This window comes from Haemorhous mexicanus, chromosome 34 (assembly GCF_027477595.1).
Source record: "Haemorhous mexicanus isolate bHaeMex1 chromosome 34, bHaeMex1.pri, whole genome shotgun sequence".
Lineage (NCBI taxonomy): Eukaryota > Metazoa > Chordata > Aves > Passeriformes > Fringillidae > Haemorhous > Haemorhous mexicanus.
The window spans coordinates 208478-229203 of NC_082374.1; the positions used below are offsets into that span (position 1 = coordinate 208478).

At 65.5% G+C, this 20726-nt stretch overlaps 2 protein-coding genes across 2 annotated transcripts in view; both read left to right on the forward strand.

Moving 5' to 3' along the window:
• Positions 1 to 96: 96 nt before the first annotated feature.
• Positions 97 to 2345, forward strand: TRIR (telomerase RNA component interacting RNase). The gene is made up of 3 exons (XM_059872114.1): positions 97 to 401; positions 724 to 801; positions 1636 to 2345. Exons 1-3 carry the CDS (start codon positions 141 to 143, stop codon positions 1741 to 1743), a joined length of 447 nt encoding a protein of 148 aa, XP_059728097.1. The 5' UTR covers positions 97 to 140; the 3' UTR covers positions 1744 to 2345.
• A 2984-nt stretch (positions 2346 to 5329) lies between these two features.
• TNPO2 (transportin 2) overlaps positions 5330 to 20726 on the forward strand; it is a 29608-nt gene continuing 14211 nt past the window's right edge. The window contains exons 1-11 of the mRNA XM_059872105.1: positions 5330 to 5490; positions 6998 to 7073; positions 8190 to 8339; positions 9650 to 9756; positions 9831 to 9964; positions 10982 to 11063; positions 12740 to 12862; positions 13674 to 13792; positions 14793 to 14853; positions 17491 to 17656; positions 18454 to 18606. Coding sequence (XP_059728088.1) covers positions 5392 to 5490; positions 6998 to 7073; positions 8190 to 8339; positions 9650 to 9756; positions 9831 to 9964; positions 10982 to 11063; positions 12740 to 12862; positions 13674 to 13792; positions 14793 to 14853; positions 17491 to 17656; positions 18454 to 18606 — 1270 coding nt within the window. The 5' untranslated portion in view covers positions 5330 to 5391. The remainder of the gene's footprint in view (positions 5491 to 6997; positions 7074 to 8189; positions 8340 to 9649; positions 9757 to 9830; positions 9965 to 10981; positions 11064 to 12739; positions 12863 to 13673; positions 13793 to 14792; positions 14854 to 17490; positions 17657 to 18453; positions 18607 to 20726) is intronic.

Here is a 20726-nt window from a genome sequence, read left to right on the forward strand (position 1 = left end):
AGCGGCGGGAGCCCCGCGCGTTGCCGGGCAACGCCGCCCCGCCGGCGGGGAGCTGGTGACGTCACCAAGCGGCGCCGCCGCCGCCGCGGAGGTCGCGCTGATGTCATCGGGCGGCGCCGGCGGCGGTGGCGGCGGACAAGATGGCGGCGCGCGGTGAGGACCGGGAGGCTCCGGAGGCGCCTTCGCCGCCCCCGCCGGGCCCGGGCGGCGGCGTCAACGTGTTCGCCAACGACGGCAGCTTCCTGGAGCTCTTCAAGCGCAAGATGGAGGCGGAGGAGCAGCAGCGGGAGCGCGAGGCGGCGGCCGCGGCCGCGGAGGCGTCCGGTGGCGGCGGCGGCGGTACCGGCACGCAGCGCGGCGGGGCCGACGGCGCGAAGAGGAGCGGCGGCGCGCTCAGCTTCGTAAGGACGCGGCGGCCCGCGGGCCCCTCCCGGCTCCGCTCCCGCCGGCCCGGCCCGAACGCGTGAGGGGGGCACGGCCCCGGTGCCGCTCCCGGTACCGCTCCCGGGGCTCCGGTGTCGCTCCCGGTGCTCCTCGGCCGTGCCCGGAGCTGCTCGGTGGCGGCCTCACCCGTGCCGGTGGCTCCGCGCTCCCTCCGGTTCTTCCTCTCCCGAGCCCCGGTACCGGTACCGGGGGGGTTCGGGGCGGGTCGGAGCCCCCCGGGCGTCACGGCGGGAGCCTCCCCCCGCTGCCGGTAACGGGGCAGGTGTGTCCCTTCCCCAGGTGGGGCGGCGGCGGGGGGGCAACAAGCTGGCCCTGAAAACGGGAGTGGTGGCCAAGAAGCAGAAAACGGACGAGGAGGTGGGGCCGGGGTCCCGGGGGGTTCGGGGGTCCCGGGGGAGGAATTGGGGGGTCCCGGGAGGAGGTCTGGGGGTCCTGGGGGGGATTTGGGGGGTGGGGAGGGATTTGGGGTGGGGAGGGGGAATTCGGGGGTCCCGGGGGGGATTTGGGGGTCCTGGGAGGGAAAATTTGGGGGTCCCGGGGAAAAATGTGGGGGTCCTGGGGTTGGAGAAGGGGGGATTGTTGGGCGGGATTTTTGGGTTGAGTTTTGGGATGATTTTGGGCTGATTTGGGACCATTTTGGGGGTGATTTTGGGGGTGATTTTTGGGGTAATTTTGGGGTGGATTTTGGGGTGAGTTGGGGGTAATTTTTGGGGCGGTTCGGGACCATTTTGGGGGTGATTTTGGGGCTGTTTTAGATGTGATTATTGGGGCTGTTTCGGGGGTGATTTTTGGGGTGACTTGGGGCCGTTTTGGGGGTGATTTCTGGGTGGATTTTGGGGCGAGTTGGGGGTGATATTTGGGGTGATATTTGGGGTGATTCGGGGCTATTTTAGGGCTGGTTTGGGGGTGATTTTGGGGCTATTTCGGGGTGATCTTGGGGGCGATTTTTGGATGATTTAGGGGCTTTTTTGGGGCTGTTTTGAGGGTGATTTTGGGGTGATTTGAAGCCGTTTTAAGGTGATTTTGGGGCCATTTCTGGGCTAATTTTGGGGCCATTTCTGGGCTGATTTTGGGGCCATTTCTGGGGTGATTTTGGGGCCATTTCTGGGGTGATTTTGGGGTGATTTTTTGGCTGATTTTGGGGCCATTTCTGGGGTGATTTTGGGGTGATTTTGGCCCGTTCTGGGGCAGGTGCTGACGAGTAAAGGTGATGCCTGGGCCAAGTACCTGGCGGAGGTGCAGAAGTACAAAGCTCACCAGTGCAGCGACGACGACAAGACGAGACCCCTGGTCAAATAACCCCGGCCCCCCCCCCCCCCAAAAAAACCCCCCCAAAAACCCGTGGGGGGGCCCCCAAACCCGGCCTGGACCCCCCCCAAAAAACACCTGCTCAAATAGGCCCCACCCCCTCCCCAAAATGACCTGTGGGGTGGGGCTGCTGACCACGCCCACCCCCCAAAAATATTGAATTAAATAGCGCTGACCCCCCCCCCAAAAAAAACAACAGTGAGGGGGGGTCCTGGCCCCGCCCACCCCCCAAAAATACTCAATTAAATGGCTCTGACCTCCCCCACCCCAAATTTACCTGCGTGATGGGGCGTGGCCACAAATAGGCCACGCCCTTCCCCAAAACGCGTTTTAAAGTGGGGACCCCCCCCCAAAATCCCCAAACCCCCATTGAGGGGGGGTCCTGCCCCCCCCAACCCCCCTGTAAATACCTATGGAAAGGTGAAGGCCCCGCCCCTTTTGTGGCGGCCCCGCCCCTTTTCTATTGCCCCGCCCCAGCTGGATTTGATTGACAGCACCATCCCCCGCCCCCTCCCCCCCCCAGCCGCGTTTTGGGGGAATTTTGGGGGGGTTTGGGGGGGCGGCGCGGAATTAAAGAGCTCTGAGGTTTCGGAGGCGCTGAGGAGATTTTTTGGGGGGGATCTGGGGGGTTTTGGGGAGTGGGAGACCCCCCGAGCTGCCCCCCCCCTCCATGTCACCTCTGTCCCCCCGGGGTCCAAGGCTTTCTTTGGCCTCCCAGTTGTCCCAGTACGGAGGCTTTACTGGTTTGGGGGGGTTTAGGTTAATAAAGTTGGGGGGGACACTTGTGCCCTGAGCCCCCCAGTTCATCCCAGTTCCCCCACCAGTTTATCCCAGCTCCCCCAGGACTGCCCTGTGCCCCCCCAGTTCCTCCCCGTCCCCCTCCAGTTCATCCCAGTTCCCCTGAACTCCCTGTATTTCCCTCCCAGCTCCTCCCAGTTTCCCCCCCAGTTCATCCCAGTTCCCCCAGGACTGCCCTAAACCCCTCCAGTTCCTCCCAGTTCCTCCAGGACCACCCTGAACCCCTCTCAGTTCCCCTAGGACCGTCTTGAACCCCACCAGTTCCTCCCAGTTCATCCCAGTTCTCACTAGTTCATCCCAGTTCCCCACCAGTTCCTCCCAGTTCCCCTCAACTCCTCCTCTTTCTCTCCCAGCTGCCCCTGACCCCCTTCCCAGTCTCTCCCTGTTCTCCCAGTCCCCTCCGTACCCCTCCCCACTCCTCCCAGTTCCCCCCAATCCCTCCCAGTTCCTCCCAGTCCCCCCTCTCCCTTTGGTCCCGCCCCGCCGCCGGGATTTGTTGTCCCTCCCCTTTCCCGCAATGGTTCCGCCTGCGCGCGGTGCACGCTGGGATTTGTAGTTCTCATCCTCACGAGGACTCCGCGCACGCGCGCTGTAGCACCGCCTCTTCCCGCCGGCGGTGCCCCGCCTCTTCCCGCGGAGGCGCCGCCCCCTTGCGCACGTGACGCGGCCGCGCGGGGCGGACGGTGGCCGGCGGGGGTCACGGGGGGCAGCGGCGAAACCCCCCCCCGGCCGCGCTCCGACCCCCCCCCGCCCCCCCCGAACACCGGGACACCCCAAAAGCACCGGGAAGCCCCTCCCCACCTTCAAAAACCACACCGGGACCCCCCCCTCCCCCGGAACTCAGCGGGCAGGTACCGGCAGCGCGGGGGGCGGCGGGAGCGGCGCGCGCGGGGCCTGAGGGGGGCGGGGGGGGGCGCTGAGGGGAGAATGGGGGGGGAAATTGGGGAGGGGGTCCCCGGGGGGGGTTTGGGGGTCTCGGGGGGTTGGAAGGGGGGGCTCGGGACACGGGGGTGGTTGGGGAGGTGGGGGGGGGGGGGCGGATCGGAGTTTGGGGGCGCTGAGGGGGGCTCTGAGGGTTTGGGGGGGTTTGAGGGGGGCGCTGAGGGGGCTCTGAGGGTTTGGGGGGGTTTGAGGGGGGCGCTGAGGGGGCTCTGAGGGTTTGGGGGGCTCTGAGGGGGTTGGGGGCTCTGAGGGGTTTGGGGGGGTCTGGGGGCGGCCAGGAGTTCAAACCGGAGGGGCAATGGGGGTGCTGGAGGTCGGGGGGTGATCGGGGGGGGTTTATTCTGGGGAGGGGGCGCGGGGAGTGGGGGGGGTCCCGGACCTTTCCCCCCCCCCCCCCCCCCCCCCCCCATCCCGGTTCTCCCGCCATTCCCGGTCCCGGCCCCACGTGCGCCGCTCCCGCCCCGCCCCCGCTCCTCCGGGGGGGGGGCCCGAACGTTTAGGACCCCCTCCCCCCCCATCCCCCAATTTATCGACCCCGGGACCCCCCCCCTGCGCCCCTTCCCCCCCATTAATTAATTTTTCTCCCTTTTATTAATTTCACCCCCACTTACTCCCCCCCCCACTGCTTCTTTCTCCTCATTATTTCATTCCCCCCCCCATTTATCTGCCCCACGACCCCCCCCAACGCCCCTTCCCCCATTTATCGACCCCCTCCGTGCCCCTTCCCCCTCATTTATTGATCCCCCCTCCCCAATTTATCCCCCCAGGACCCCCCCTGCCCTCCTTCCCCCCCATTTCCTGACCCTCCCACACACTTTCATTTCCTCTTATTTATTAATTCCCCCCACTCTGGCACCCCCCAGGACCCCCAACCTCCCCCAGCCCTACTCCCCCCTCTCTCTCTCTGCAGCCACTCGGGACCAGAGCCCCTGCAGACCCCTTGAGACCCCTCCTGGGACCCCCGGGCACCCCCCTAGGACCCCCCCGGGCCCCTCCCGGGCCCCCCTGGGACCCCCCCTGAGCCCCCCATCTCCCCCAGCCCCACTCCCCCTTCTCTCTCTCTGCAGCCACTCGGAACCAGAGCCCCTGCAGACCCCTTGAGACCCCCACTGGGACCCCCGGGTGCCCCCCTAGGACCCCCCCGGGCCCCTCCCCAGGACCCCCGGGGCCCCCCAGGACCCTCAACCTCCCCCAGCCCCACTCCCCCCTCTCTCTCTCTCCACAGTCACCCAGGACCAGAGCCCCTGCAGACCCCTTAAGACCCCCACTGGGACCCCCGGGTGCCCCCCTAGGACCCCCAACCTCCCCCAGCCCCACTCCCCCTTCTCTCTCTCTGCAGCCACTCGGGACTGGAGCCCCTGCAGACCCCTTGAGACCCACCCTGAGACCCCCAGGCACCCCCCTAGGACCCCCCCGGGCCCCTCCCCCGGGCTCCCCCTGAGCCCCCCAGGACCTCCAACCTCCCCCAGCCCCACTCCCCCTTCTCTCTCTCTGCAGCCACCCAAGACCGGAGACCTTGCAGACCCCTTGAGACCCCCACTGGGACCCCCGGGTGCCCCCCTAGGACCCCCAACCTCCCCCAGCCCCACTCCCCTCTCTCTCTCTCCGCAGCCACCCAGGACTGGAGCCCCCTGGGCCCCTCCCGGGCCCCCCTGGGACCCCCCCTGAGCCCCCCAGCCTCCCCCAGCCCCACTCCTCTCTCTCTCTCTCCGCAGCCACCCAGGACCGGAGCCCCCTGGGCCCCTCCCGGGCCCCCCTGGGACCCCCCCTGAGCCCCCCATCTCCCCCAGCCCCACTCCCCTCTCTCTCTCTCCGCAGCCACCCAGGACCGGAGCCCCCTGGGCCCCTCCCGGGCCCCCCTGGGACCCTCCCCCGGGCCCCCCCGGGCCCCCCCGGGCCATGGACTGGCAGCCGGACGAGCAGGGCCTGCAGCAGGTGCTGCAGCTGCTCAAGGACTCGCAGTCACCCAACACGGCCACGCAGAGGGTGGTGCAGGACGTATCCGGCACCGGGAGTGGGGTGGGGGCACCGGGAGTGGGGTGGGGGCACCGGGAGTGGGGTGGGGGCACTGGGATGGGACCCCCGGGGGGCTGGGGGCACCGGGAATGGGGCTGGGACCCTCAGGAGGTGGATGGGATCACCTGCAGTGGGCTGGGACCCTCGGGATGGGGATGGGACCCCCAGGATGGGGCTGGGACCCTCAGGAGGTGGATGGGATCACCTGCAGTGGGCTGGGACCACCTGGATGGGGCTGGGACCCTCGGGATGGGGTTGGGACCACCCAGGATGGGGTTGGGACCACCCAAGATGAGGCTGGGACCCTCGGGATGGGGCTGGGACTCTCGGGATGGGGATGGGACCCCCAGGATGGGGCTGGGACCACCTGGGGTGGGGCTGGGACCCCCAGGATGGGGGATTCAGACTCTCGGGGTATGGGGGTCTTTATCTTGTAGGGAAAAACTCGGGGTGGGCGATGTGGGGTGGCCGTCCCTGGGGGTCCCTGGGTGTCCCCGGGGGTCTCTGGGTGTCCCCGGGGGTCTCTGGGTGTCCCTGGGCGTCCCTGGGTGTCTCTGGGGGTCTCTGGGTGTCCCTGGGCGTCCCTGGGGGTCTCTGGGGGTCTCTGGGTGTCCCCGGGGGTCTCTGGGCATCCCTGGGGGGTCTCTGGGGGTCTCTGGGTGTCTCTAGGTGTCTCTGGGGGTCTCTGGGGGTCCCTGGGTGTCCCCGGGTGTCCCCGGGTGTCCCTGGGGGTCTCTGGGTGTCCCTGGGGGTCCCCGGGGGTCCCTGGGGGTCTTCAGGCGTCCCTGGGGGTCTCTGGGCGTTTCTGGGGGTCTCTGGGTGTCCCTGGGGGTCTCTGGGTGTCCCTGGGTGTCCCTGGGTGTCCCTGGGGCTCCCTGGGTGTCTCTGGGGCTCCCCGGGGGTCCCCGGGGGTCTCTGGGGGTCCCCGGGGGTCCCTGGGTGTCCCTGGGGGTCTCTGGGTGTCCCTGGGGGTCTCTGGGTGTCCCCGGGGGTCTCTGGGGGTCTTTGGGTGTCCCTGGGTGTCCCTGGGTGTCTCTGGGGGGTCTCTGGGTGTCCCCGGGGGTCTCTGGGGGTCTTTGGGTGTCCCTGGGTGTCCCCGGGGGTCCCTGGGTGTCCCTGGGGGTCTCTGGGGGTCCCCGGGGGTCTTTGGGTGTCCCTGGGGGTCTCTGGGTGTCCCTGGGTGTCCCTGGGTGTCTCTGGGTGTCTCTGGGGCTCCCCGGGGGTCCCTGGGTGTCCCTGGGTGTCTCTGGGTGTCCCCGGGGGTCCCTGGGTGTCCCTGGGGGTCTCTGGGGGTCCCTGGGCGTTCCTGGGGCTCCCTGGGTGTCCCCGGGGGTCTCTGGGTGTCCCTGGGTGTCCCCAGGGGTCTCTGGGTGTCCCCGGGTGTCCCTGGGTGTCCCTGGGTGTCCCCGGGTGTCCCCGGGTGTCCCCGGGGGTCTCTGGGGGTCCCTGTCCCCCCCGTGTCCCTGTCCCTCCTTGACCCCCCCTGCAGAAGCTGAAGCAGCTGAACCAATTCCCCGACTTCAACAATTACCTGATCTTCGTGCTGACACGCCTCAAGTCCGAAGGTGGGGGGTCCTGGGGGGGTCCTGGGGGTGTCAGTGACACCTGGGGGGGCACAGGTGACACCTGGGGGGGCTCACAGCCCCTTGCCCACCCCCCAAGACCCTCTTTGCCCCCCCAGACGAGCCCACGCGCTCCCTGAGCCGGCTGATCCCGGGGGCTCCTGGGTGGGTCTGGGGGCACAGGTGACCCCCGGGGGTGCACAGGTGACCCCTGAGGGGCACAGGTGACCCCTGAGGGGCACAGGTGACACCTGGGGGTGCACAGGTGACCCGGGGGGGGCTCAGGTGACCCCTCTGCCCCCCCAGATGAGCCCACGTGCTCCCTGAGCGGGCTGATCCCGGGGGGTTCTTGGGGATCCTGGGTGGGTCTGGGGGCACAGGTGACCCCCGGGGGTGCACAGGTGACCCCTGAGGGTGCACAGGTGACCCCGGGGGTGCTCAGGTGACCCCTGAGGGTGCACAGGTGACCCCGGGGGTGCTCAGGTGACCCCTCTGCCCCCCCAGACGAGCCCACGCGCTCCCTGAGCGGGCTGATCCCGGGGGGTCCTGGGTGGGTCTGGGGGCACAGGTGACCCCTGGGGGTGCACAGGTGACCCCTGAGGGGCACAGGTGACCCCTGAGGGGCACAGGTGACACCTGGGGGTGCACAGGTGACCCCGGGGGGGCTCAGGTGACCCCTCTGCCCCCCAGACGAGCCCACGCGCTCCCTGAGCGGGCCGATCCCGGGGGGTTCTTGGGGGTCCTGGGTGGGTCTGGGGGCACAGGTGACCCCCGGGGGTGCACAGGTGACACCTCAGGGGCACAGGTGACCTCTGGAGGTGCACAGGTGACCTCAGGGGGGGTTCACAGACCCCTTTTCCCCCCCAGACGAGCCCACGTGCTCCCTGAGCGGGCTGATCCCGGGGGCTCCTGGGTGGGTCTGGGGGCACAGGTGACCCCTGAGGGTGCACAGGTGACCCGGGGGGGGCTCAGGTGACCCCTCTGCCCCCCCAGACGAGCCCACGCGCTCCCTGAGCGGGCTGATCCCGGGGGGTCCTGGGTGGGTCTGGGGGCACAGGTGACCCCCAGGGGTGCACAGGTGACCCCGGGGGGGCTCAGGTGACCCCTGTGCCCCCCCAGACGAGCCCACGCGCTCCCTGAGCGGGCTGATCCTCAAGAACAACGTCAAGGCGCATTTCCAGAGCTTCCCCCCACCTGTGGCCGAGTTCATCAAGCAGGAGTGCCTGAACCACCTGGGCGACGCCTCCTCGCTGATCCGGGCCACCATCGGTGAGGGGACGCACCTGGGATACACCTGGGGACACACCTGGGCACCCGGGGGAGCCAAAATCCTGAGCCAAAACTGCCTGGGTAACACCTGGGCACCTGGGGACACACCTGGGGGCACACCTGGGCACGCACCTGGGCACCTGGGGGAGCCAAAACTGCCTGGGGACACACCTGGGCACCTGGGGACACACCTGGGCACGCACCTGGGACACACCTGGGGACACACCTAGGGACACACCTGGGCACCTGGGGGAGCCAAAATCCTGAGCCAAAACTGCCTGGGTAACACCTGGGGACACACCTGGGGACACACCTGGGCACCTGGGGACACACCTAGGGACACACCTGGGCACCTGGGGGAGCCAAAATCCTGAGCCAAAACTGCCCTGGGTAACACCTGGGCACCTGGGGACACACCTGGGCACCTTGGGACACACCTGGGGCCACACCTGGGCACCTGGGGACACACCTAGGGACACACCTAGGGACACACCTGGGCACCTGGGGGAGCCAAAATCCTGAGCCAAAACTGCCCTGGGTAACACCTGGGGACACACCTGGGGACACACCTGGGGACACACCTGGGGGCACACCTGGGACACACCTGGGGACACACCTAGGGACACTCCTGGGCACCCGGGGGAGCCAAAATCCTGAGCCAAAACTGCCTGGGTAACACCTGGGCACCTGGGGGGCACTCCTGGGGACACACCTGGGCACCTGGGGGGCACTCCTGGGGACACACCTGGGCACCTGGGGGGCACTCCTGGGGACACACCTGGGGGCACACCTGGGCACCTGGGGCATACTCCTGGACACCTGTGGGACACGCCTGGGCACCTGGGGGCACACCTGGGCACCTGGGGGGCACTCCTGGGGTCACGCCGGGCACCTGGGGGCACAGCTGGGTACCTGGGGGACACACCTGGGGACAACACCTGGGCACCTGTGGGACACATCTGGGCACCTGTGTCACCCAAAACCCTGACCCAAAAACTGCTCTGGGAACTCTCGTCACTTGTCTGACCCCCCAAAACCCCCTCAACCCCCCCCAAACCCCCTCCAACCCCCATTCCCAGCTCACCTGTGCACACCTGTCCCCCCCAAACCCCCTCCAACCCCCGTTCCCAGCTCACCTGTGCACACCTGTCCCCAGGTATCCTGATCACCACCATCGCCTCCAAGGGCGAGCTGCAGATGTGACCCCAAAACTCCCCCCAAATTCCCTCTGGACCCCCCAAAACCCCCTCAACCCCCCAAAACCCCCTCCAACCCCCGTTCCCAGCTCACCTGTGCACACCTGTCCCCAGGTATCCTGATCACCACCATCGCCTCCAAGGGCGAGCTGCAGATGTGGCCGGAGCTGCTGCCCCAGCTGTGCAACCTGCTCAACTCCGAGGACTACAACACCTGCGAGGTGCACCTGGGCGGGCACCTGGGCTCACCTGGGGGGGGCGTGGCCGCCGCTGACCCCCCCACCTGTGCTCCCAGGGGGCTTTCGGGGCGCTGCAGAAAATCTGCGAGGACTCCTCGGAGCTGCTGGACAGCGACGCCCTGAACCGGCCCCTCAACGTCATGATCCCCAAGTTCCTGCAGTTCTTCAAGCACTGCAGCCCCAAAATCAGGTGGGGACAGGTGGGGGACAGGTGGGCACACCTGTGCTCCTTTACCTGGGAGGGGGTGGGGTTTTGGGGGTTCTGATCCCCAAATTCCCAAATCCTGATCCCCAAGTTCCCAAATCCTGATCCCCAAATTCCTGCAGTCCCTCAAGCACTGCAGCCCCAAAATCAGGTGTGGGACAGGTGGGGGACAGGTGTGGGACAGGTGGGCACACCTGTGCTCCTTTAGCTGGGAGGGGGTGGGATTTTGGGGGTTCTGATCCCCAAATTCCCAAATTCTGATCCCCAAATTCCTGCAGTTCTTCAAGCACTGCAGCCCCAAAATCAGGTGGGGACAGGTGGGGGACAGGTGGGCACACCTGTGCTCGTTTACCTGGGAGGGGGTGGGGTTTTGGGGGTTCTGATCCCCAAATCCCCAAGTTCCTGCAGTTCTTCAAGCACTGCAGCCCCAAAATCAGGTGGGGACAGGTGGGGGCACACCTGTGCTCATTTACCTGGGGCAGGTGCTTCTCTGGTGGTCCCAAAAAATTCTGGTTTGGTAAAATGTTCTGACCTTAGGTGGGGTTTAAGGGGTTCAGGTGTGTTCAGGTAGCTCTGGGGCTGCCCAGGTGGGTTCTGGGGAGCCCAGGTGGGGTTTGGGGGGGGTTCAGGTGGGGTTCAGGTGTGTTCAGGTGGCTCTGGGGCTGCCCAGGTGGGTTCTGGGGGGCCCAGGTGGGGTTTGGGGGGGGTTCAGGTGTGGTTCAGGTGTGTTCAGGTAGCTCTGGGGCTGCCCAGGTGGGGTTTGGGGGGTTCAGGTGGGGTTCAGGTAGTTCTCAGGTGGCTCTGGGGGTGTCCAGGTGGGATTTGGGGGGGGTTCAGGTAGCTCTAGGGCTGTCCAGGTGGGTTCTGGGGTGCCCAGGTAGGGTTTGGGGGGGGTTCAGGTGGGGTTCAGGTGTGTTCAGGTGGCTCTGGGGTGCCCAGGTGGGGTTCAGGTGTGTTCAGGTGGCTCTGGGGTGCCCAGGTGACCCCTGCCCCGCCCCCCAGGTCCCACGCCATCGCCTGTGTGAACCAGTTCATCATGGACCGGGCGCAGGCGCTGATGGAGAACATCGACACCTTCATCGAGGTGGGGGCACACCTGGGGCTGGGGGGGCACCTGGGGCTGGGCCCTGCACCTGGGGGGGCACCTGGGCCTGTCCCCAGCACCTGGGGGGGTCACCTGGGCCTGTCCCTGGTACCTGGGGGCTCACCTGGGCCTGTCCCTGGTACCTGGGGGCTCACCTGGGCCTGTCCCTGGTACCTGGGGGGGGCCTGTCCCCAGCACCTGGGGGCTCACTGGGTCTGTCCCCAGCACCTGGGGGCTCACCTGGGCCTGTCCCCAGCACCTGGGGGCTCACCTGGGTCTGGGCCCTGCACCTGGGGGCTCACCTGGACTTGTCCCTGGTACCTGGGGGCTCACCTGGGACTGTCCCTGGTACCTGGGGGCTCACCTGGGCCTGGGCCTGGCACCTGGGGGGGTCACCTGGGCCTGTCCCTGGTACCTGGGGGCTCACCTGGGCCTGGGCCCTGCACCTGGGGGCTCACCTGGGCCTGTCCCTGGTACCTGGGGGCTCACCTGGGCCTGTCCCTGGTACCTGGGGGCTCACCTGGGCCTGTCCCTGGTACCTGGGGGCTCACCTGGGCCTGGGCCCTGCACCTGGGGGGGGCACCTGGGCCTGGGCCCTGCACCTGGGGGCTCACCTGGGCCTGGGCCCGGCACCTGGGGGCTCACCTGGGGCTGGGCCCGGCACCTGGGGGGGTCACCTGAGCCTGTCCCTGGTACCTGGGGGCTCACCTGGGCCTGTCCCCAGCACCTGGGGGCTTACCTGGGCCTGGGCCTGGCACCTGAGGGCTCTGGGGGTGGCTCTGAGGGTCTCACCTGTGCCCCCATCACCTGAGAGCTCTGGGGGTGGCTCTGAGGGTCTCACCTGTGCCCCCCAGCACCTGAGAGCTCTGGGGGTGGCTCTGAGGGTCTCACCTGTGCCCCCAGCACCTGAGGGCTCTGGGGGTGGCTCTGAGGGTCTCACCTGTGCCCCCAGCACCTGAGGGCTCTGGGGATGGCTCTGAGGGTCTCACCTGTGCCCCCAGCACCTGAGGGCTCTGGGGGTGGCTCTGAGGGTCTCACCTGTGCCCCCAGCACCTGAGGGCTCTGGGGGTGGCTCTGGGGGTGGCTCTGAGGGTCTCACCTGTGCCCCCATCACCTGAGGGCTCTGGGGGTGGCTCTGAGGGTCTCACCTGTGCCCCCAGCACCTGTTTGCTCTGGGGGTGGCTCTGAGGGTCTCACCTGTGCCCCCAGCACCTGTTTGCTCTGGGGGTGGCTCTGAGGGTCTCACCTGTGCCCCCAGCACCTGAGGGCTCTGGGGGTGGCTCTGAGGGTCTCACCTGTGCCCCCAGCACCTGAGAGCTCTGGGGGGTGGCTCTGAGGGTCTCACCTGTGCCCCCAGCACCTGAGGGCTCTGGGGGTGGCTCTGAGGGTCTCACCTGTGCCCCCAGCACCTGAGGGCTCTGGGGGTGGCTCTGAGGGTCTCACCTGTGCCCCCAGCACCTGAGGGCTCTGGGGGTGGCTCTGAGGGTCTCACCTGTGCCCCCAGCACCTGAGGGCTCTGGGGGTGGCTCTGGGGGTGGCTCTGAGGGTCTCACCTGTGCCCCCAGCACCTGAGGGCTCTGGGGGTGGCTCTGAGGGTCTCACCTGTGCCCCCCATCACCTGAGGGCTCTGGGGGTGGCTCTGGGGGTGGCTCTGAGGGTCTCACCTGTGCCCCCAGCACCTGTTTGCGCTGGCGGTGGACGAGGACCCCGAGGTGCGCAAGAACGTGTGCCGGGCGCTGGTGATGCTGCTGGAGGTGCGCATCGACCGCCTGATCCCCCACATGTACAGCATCATCCAGGTGAGCGCCCCGCCTGCGCCAGGTGGGCCCTGGGGGTGGGGCTGCGGGTCACCTGTGCTCAGGTGAGTAGTTTAGGGCATTGTTTGTGAGGTTACCTGTGCCCAGGTGAGCGGTTTGGGGGTTACCTGTGCCCAGGTGAGCAGTTTGGGGGTTACCTGAGCCCAGGTGAGCGATTTAGGGCATTGTTTGTGGGGTTACCTGTGCTCAGGTGAGCGGTTTGGGGATTACCTGTGCCCAGGTGAGCAGTTTGGGGCACAGTTCAGGGGTTACCTGAGCCCAGGTGAGTGGTTTGGGGGTTACCTGAGCCCAGGTGAGTGGTTTGGGGGTTACCTGAGCCCAGGTGAGTGGTTTGGGGGTTACCTGTGCCCAGGTGAGCGGTTTGGGGGTTACCTGAGCCCAGGTGAGCAGTTTGGGGCACAGTTCAGGGGTTACCTGTGCCAGGTGAGTGGTTTGGGGTGCTGTTCAGGGGTTACCTGTGCCCAGGTGAGGGTTACCTGTGCCAGGTGAGGGTTACCTGTGCCAGGTGAGGGTAACCTGTGCCAGGTGAGGGTTACCTGTGCCAGGTGAGTGGTTTGGGGTGCTGTTCAGGGGTTACCTGTGCCAGGTGAGTGGTTTGGGGTGCCGTTCAGGGGTTACCTGTGCCAGGTGAGGGTTATCTGTGCCAGGTGAGTGGTTTGGGGTGCCGTTCAGGTGTTACCTGTGCCAGGTGAGGGTTACCTGTGCCAGGTGAGTGGTTTGGGGTGCTGTTCAGGGGTTACCTGTGCCCAGGTGAGGGTTACCTGTGCCAGGTGAGCTCACCTGTCCCCCCCAGTACATGCTGCAGAGGACGCAGGACAGTGACGAGAACGTGGCGCTGGAGGCCTGCGAGTTCTGGCTGACGCTGGCCGAGCAGCCCATCTGCAAGGAGGTGCTGACGGCACACCTGGTGCAGTGAGTGACCCCAAACACCCCAAATTCACCCCAAAATCCACCCCAAAACCTGCCCCAAAACCCACGGCACACCTGGTGCAGTGAGTGACCCCAAACACCCCGAATTCACCCCAAAATCCACCCCAAAACCTGCCCCAAAACCCGCGGCACACCTGGTGCAGTGAGTGACCCCAAACACCCCGAATTCACCCCAAAATCCACCCCAAAACCTGCCCCAAAACCCACAGCACACCTGGTGCAGTGAGTGACCCCAAACACCCCGAATTCACCCCAAAATCCACCCCAAAATCCATCCCAAAACCTGCTCCAAAACCCACGGCACACCTGGTGCAGTGAGTGACCCCAAACACCCCGAATTCACCCCAAAATCCACCCGAAAATCCACCCCAAAATCCACCCCAAAACCTGTCCCAAATCTCACAGCACACCTGGTGCAGTGAGTGACCCCAAATCCCCCAAACTGACCCAAACTCCCCCAAAGTGACCCCAAATCCACCCCAAATCCCCCAAATTCACCCCAAACTGACCCCAAATCCCCCAAAGTGACCCCAAATCCCCCAAATTGACCCCAAACTGACCCCAAAGTGACCCCAAATCCCCCAAAGTGACCCCAAATCCCCCAAAGTGACCCCAAATCCCCCAAATTCACCCCAAATCTGCCCCAAGTCCCCCAAATTCACCCCAAATCCCCCAAATTGACCCCAAGTCCCCCAAAGTGACCCTAAATCCCCCAAATTAACCCCAAATCTGCCCCAAATCCCCCAAAGTGACCCCAACTCCCCCGAAGTGACCCCAAACTGACCCCAAATCCGCCCCAAATCCCCCAAATCCACTCCAAATTTACCCCAAATTCACCCCAAAGTGACCCCAAATCCCCCGAGGTGACCCCACGGTGACCCCAGGGTGACCCCACGGTGACCCCAGGGTGACCCCGCGGTGACCCCACGGTGACCCCAGGGTGACCCCAGGGTGACCCCGCGGTGACCTTTCCCCCCCGCAGGCTGATCCCGATCCTGGTGCACGGGATGAGATACTCGGAGATCGACATCATCCTGCTCAAGGTGGGCACCCGACACTGGGGGCACTGGGAGCACTGGGAGCACTGGGGGGGATACTGGGGGGGATACTGGGGATACTGGGGGGGATACTGGGGGGGCTGTACTGGGGATGCTGGGGACACTGGGGACACTGGGGGGGCTGTACTGGGGGTACTAGGGATACTGGGGGGGCTGTACTGGGGATACTGGGGGTACTGGGGATACTGGAAGCACTGGGGACACTGGGGATACTGGGGGTACTGGGGACACTGGGGATACTGGGAGCACTGGGGATACTGAGGGTACTGGGGGGGCTGTACTGGGGATACTGGGAGCACTGGGGGGGCGCCAGGGGGATACTGGGGGGCACTGGGAAGGCACAGGGGCACTGGGAATGCTGGGGGGACACTGGGAGCACTGGCGGGGCTGTACTGGGGATACTGGGGGGGCTGTACTGGTGTGACTGGGAGCGCTGGGTGGGGCACTGGGGATACTGGTGTGACTGGGGCTGTACTGGGAGCACTGGGGGGGCTGTACTGGTGTGACCGGGGCTGTACTGGGGCCGTACTGGTGTGACTGGGGCCGTACTGGTGTGACTGGGGCTGTACTGGGGCCGTACTGGTGTGACTGGGGCTGTACTGGGAGCCCTGGGGGAGCCGTACTGGTGTGACTGGGGCTGTACTGGGGCTGTACTGGGGCCGTACTGGTGTGACTGGGGCTGTACTGGGAGCACTGGGGGGGCTGTACTGGGGCTGTACTGGGGCCGTACTGGTGTGACCGGGGCTGTACTGGGGCCGTACTGGTGTGACTGGGGCTGTACTGGGGCCGTACTGGTGTGACTGGAGGTGATGACAGGCTGTAGCTGACCCCCCTGATGGTCACTTGTGTTCGTACTGTCTGATCCACCACGGGGGGAGGGGAGGGGGCTGTCGCGATGACGTCATGTCACGATACGGTGACGTCACGCCGCAATACGATGACATCACACCGCGATACGATGACGTCACACCGTGATATAATGATGTCACACCGCGATACGATGATGTCACGTTGCGATACGATGATGTCACGTTGCGATACATTGACGTCACGTTGCGATACGATGACATCACATTGTGATACGATGATGTCACGTTGCGATATGATGACGTCCCATTGCGATATGATGACATCACGTTGCGATACGATGACGTCACGTTGCGATACGATGACGTCACGTTGCGATACGGTGACATCACGTTGCGATACGATGACGTCACGCTGTGGCACGGTGACGTCACGATGCAGTGATAACGCCGCGATGATGTCGCACCGCGATACGACGGCTTTATGTCGCGATAGACGGCGTCGCGTCGCGACACAGCGGCGTTGTGCCGCGATACGATGACATCGCACCGCGATAGGGCGATGTCGCGATACAGTGACGTCACACTGCGATACAACGTCACGTCGCGATTCACCGGTGCCGTGTCGCGATACAGCGGTGCCACGTCGCGATATGACAGTGCCACGTCGCGATACGATGGTGCCATGTCGGAATACAGCTGTGCCGTGTCGTGATGCGATGGTGCCATGTCGCGATATGACAACGCTACGTCGCAATACTGCGGTGGCATGTCGTGATACGACGGTGCCGTGTCACAATACAGCGGTGCCATGTAGTGTTATGATGGTGCCATGTCGCGATATGACGGTGCCACGTCGCGATACTGCGGTGGCATGTCGTGATACAACGGTGCCATGTCGCGATATGATGGTGCCATGTCACGATATGACAGTGCCACGTCGCGATGTGACGGTGCCATGTCGTGATATGACAATGCCACGTCGCGATACAGCGGTGCCACGTCGCGATATGACAGTGCCATGTCGCGATATGACGGTGCCATGTCGCGATACAGCGGTGCCATGTCACGATACGGTGGTGCCATGTCGCGATACAGCGGTGCCATGTCACGATGTGACGGTGCCATGTCGCGATATGACAGTGCCACGTCGCGATATGACGGTGCCATGTCGCGATACAGCGGTGCCATGTCGCGATATGACAATGCCATGTTGCAATACAGCGGTGCCACGTTGCGATACAGCGGTGCCACGTCACGATACGGCGGTGCCATGTCGCGATATGACAATGCCACGTCGCGATGCAGCGGTGCCATGTCGCGATATGACAATGCCACGTTGCGATGTGACAATGCCATGTCGCGATATGACGGTGCCACGTCGCGATATGACGGTGCCATGTCGCGATACGACAATGCCATGTCGCGATATGACAGTGCCATGTCGCGATATGACGGTGCCACGTCGCGATATGACGGTGCCACGTCGCGATACAGTGGTGCCACATCGCGATATGACGGTGCCATGTCGCGATATGACGGTGCCATGTCGCGATATGACGGTGCCCTGTCGCGATACAGCGGTGCCACGTCGCGATATGACAATGCCACGTCGCGATACAGTGGTGCCACATCGCGATATGACAGTGCCACGTCGCGATATGACGGTGCCATGTCGCGATATGACAGTGCCACGTCACGATATGACGGTGCCATGTCGCGATATGACAGTGCCACGTCACGATATGACGGTGCCATGTCGCGATATGACGGTACCATGTCGCGATATGACGGTGCCCTGTCGCGCCCCCCGCAGGGCGACGTGGAGGAGGACGAGGCGGTGCCCGACAGCGAGCAGGACATCAAGCCGCGCTTCCACAAGTCGCGCACGGTGACGCTGGCGCACGAGGAGCAGCGCGGGGACGGCGACGGCGACGGGGACGACGAGGACGACGACGACACGCTGTCCGACTGGAACCTCAGTAGGGACGGGGACAGGAGGGGTTTGGGGTGGATCTGGGGGGTTTTGGGGTGAATCTGGGGGGTTTTGGGGTCACTGTGGCTTTGGGGTTCCTGAGGGTTTGGGGACGACGAGGACGACGATGACACGCTGTCCGACTGGAACCTCAGTAGGGACGGGGACAGGAGGGGTTTGGGGTGGATCTGGGGGGTTTTGGGGTGAATCCGGGGGGTTTTGGGGTGAATCCGGGGGGTTTTGGGGTGGATCTGGGGGGTTTTGGGGTCACTGTGGCTTTGGGGTTCCTGAGGGTTTGGGGACGACGAGGACGACGACGACACGCTGTCCGACTGGAACCTCAGTAGGGACGGGGACAGGAGGGGGTTTGGGGTGAATCCGGGGGATTTTGGGGTGGATCCGGGGGGTTTTGGGGTCCCTGTGGGTTTGGGGACAATGAGAACGACAACGACATGCTGTCCGACTGGAACCTCAGTAGGGACCAGGGGATGGGGGGTTTTGGGGTGGATCTGAGGGTTTTGGGGTGAATCTGGGGGTTTTGAGGTGTCACTCTGAGGGTTTTGGGGTGAATCTGGGGGGTTTTGGGGTGGATCTGGGGGTTTTGGGGTCCCTGTGGGTTTGGGGACAATGAGAACGACAACGACACGCTGTCTGACTGGAACCTCAGTAGGGACGGGGGGACAGGAGGGGTTTGGGGGTGCCCCCGAGGAGTTTGGGGTGCCCCTGTGGGTTTTGGGGTGCCCCCGAGGAGTTTGGGGTACCCCCGTGGGTTTGGGGTGCCCCCGTTAACCCCTCGGTGCCCAGGGAAGTGCTCGGCGGCGGCGCTGGACGTGCTGGCCAACGTGTTCCGGGAGGAGCTGCTGCCCCACCTGCTGCCCCTGCTCAAGGAGCTGCTCTTCCACCTCGAGTGGGTGGTCAAGGAGTCGGGCATCCTGGTGCTGGGAGCCATCGCCGAAGGTGGGCACCCCAAAACACCCGGGGGCACCCCAAAAACACCTGGGGGCACCCCAAAACACCTGGGGCACCCCAAAACACCCTGGGGCACACCAAAAACACCTTGGGGGCACCCCAAACACAGCCCCAAACCCACCCCAGACTAGGGCATCCTGGTGCTGGGGGCCATCGCCGAAGGTGGGCACCCCAAAACACCTGGTGGCACCCCAAAAACACCTGGGGCACCCCAAAAACACCCTGGGGGCACCCCAAAACACCCTGGGGGCACCCCAAAACCACCCTGGGGGCACCCCAAAACACCCTGGGCACCCCAAAACACCCTGGGGGCACCCCAAAAACACCCTGGGGGCACCCCAAAACACCTGGGGGCACCCCAAACACAGCCCCAAACCCACCCCAGTCTAGGGCATCCTGGTGCTGGGGGCCATCGCCGAAGGTGGGCACCCCAAAACACCTGGGGCACCCCAAAACACCTGGGGCACCCCAAAAACACCCTGTGGGGGGGATCGCAGCAGTGGGAGACCCCAAACACAGCCCCCAGCCTCTCCTGATCCAGGGCATCCTGGTGCTGGGGGCCATCGCCAAAGGTGGGCACCCCAAAATACCTGGGGCACCCCAAAACCACCCTGGGGGCACCCCAAAACCACCCTGGGGGTGCCCCAAAAACACCCTGGGGCACCCCAAAACAACCTGGGGGCACCCCAAAAACACCCTGGGGCACCCCAAAACAACCTGGGGGCACCCCAAAAACAACCTGGGGCACCCCAAAACAACCTGGGGGCACCCCAAAAACAACCTGGGGCACCCCAAAACACCCTGGGGGCACCCCGCAGGCTGCATGCAGGGCACGGTGCCCTACCTGCCCGAGCTGATCCCACACCTGACCCATGTAGGGCACGGTGCCCCACTTACAGGGCATGGTGCCTTACCTGCCCCAGCTGATCCCAGGCACGGTGCCCTACCTGATCTCTCACCTGTCCATGCCCCGCAGGCTGCATGCAGGGCATGGTGCCCCACCTGATCCCTCACCTGTCCATGCCCCCCAGGCTGCATGCAGGGCACAGTGCCCTACCTGATCCCACACCTGTCCCACCCCGCAGGCTGCATGCAGGGCATGGTGCCCCACCTGCCCGAGCTGATCCCACACCTGTCCCACCCCCCAGGCTGCATGCAGGGCATGGTGCCCCACCTGATCCCTCACCTGTCCCACCCCCAGGCTGCATGCAGGGCATGGTGGATTTGATCCCACACCTGACCCCTGTCAGGGTACAGTTCCCCACCTGCCCGAGCTGATCCCTCACCTGTCCATTCCCCCCAGGCTGCATGCAGGGCATGGTGCCCCACCTGATCCCTCACCTGTCCCATCCCCCAGGCTGCATGCAGGGCATGGTGCCCTACCTGATCCCACACCTGTCCCACCCCCCAGGCTGCATGCAGGGCATGGTGCCCCACCTGATCCCTCACCTGTCCCACCCCCCAGGCTGCATGCAGGGCATGGTGCCCCACCTGATCCCTCACCTGTCCCTGTCCCCCAGGCTGCATGCAGGGCATGGTGCCCCACCTGCCCGAGCTGATCCCTCACCTGTCCCACCCCCCAGGCTGCATGCAGGGCATGGTGCCCTACCTGATCCCTCACCTGTCCCACCCCCCAGGCTGCATGCAGGGCATGGTGGATTTGATCCCACACCTGACCCCTGTCAGGGTACAGTTCCCCACCTGCCCGAGCTGATCCCTCACCTGTCCATTCCCCCCAGGCTGCATGCAGGGCATGGTGCCCCACCTGATCCCTCACCTGTCCCACCCCACAGGCTGCATGCAGGGCATGGTGCCCTACCTGCCCGAGCTGATCCCTCACCTGTCCATGCCCCCCAGGCTGCATGCAGGGCATGGTGGATTTGATCCCTCACCTGACCCCTGTCAGGGTACAGTTCCTCACCTGCCCGAGCTGATCCCTCACCTGTCCATGTCCCCCAGGCTGCATGCAGGGCATGGTGCCCTACCTGATCCCTCCCCTGTCCCACCCCCCAGGCTGCATGCAGGGCATGGTGCCCTACCTGCCCGAGCTGATCCCTCACCTGTCCATGCCCCCCAGGCTGCATGCAGGGCATGGTGCCCCACCTGCC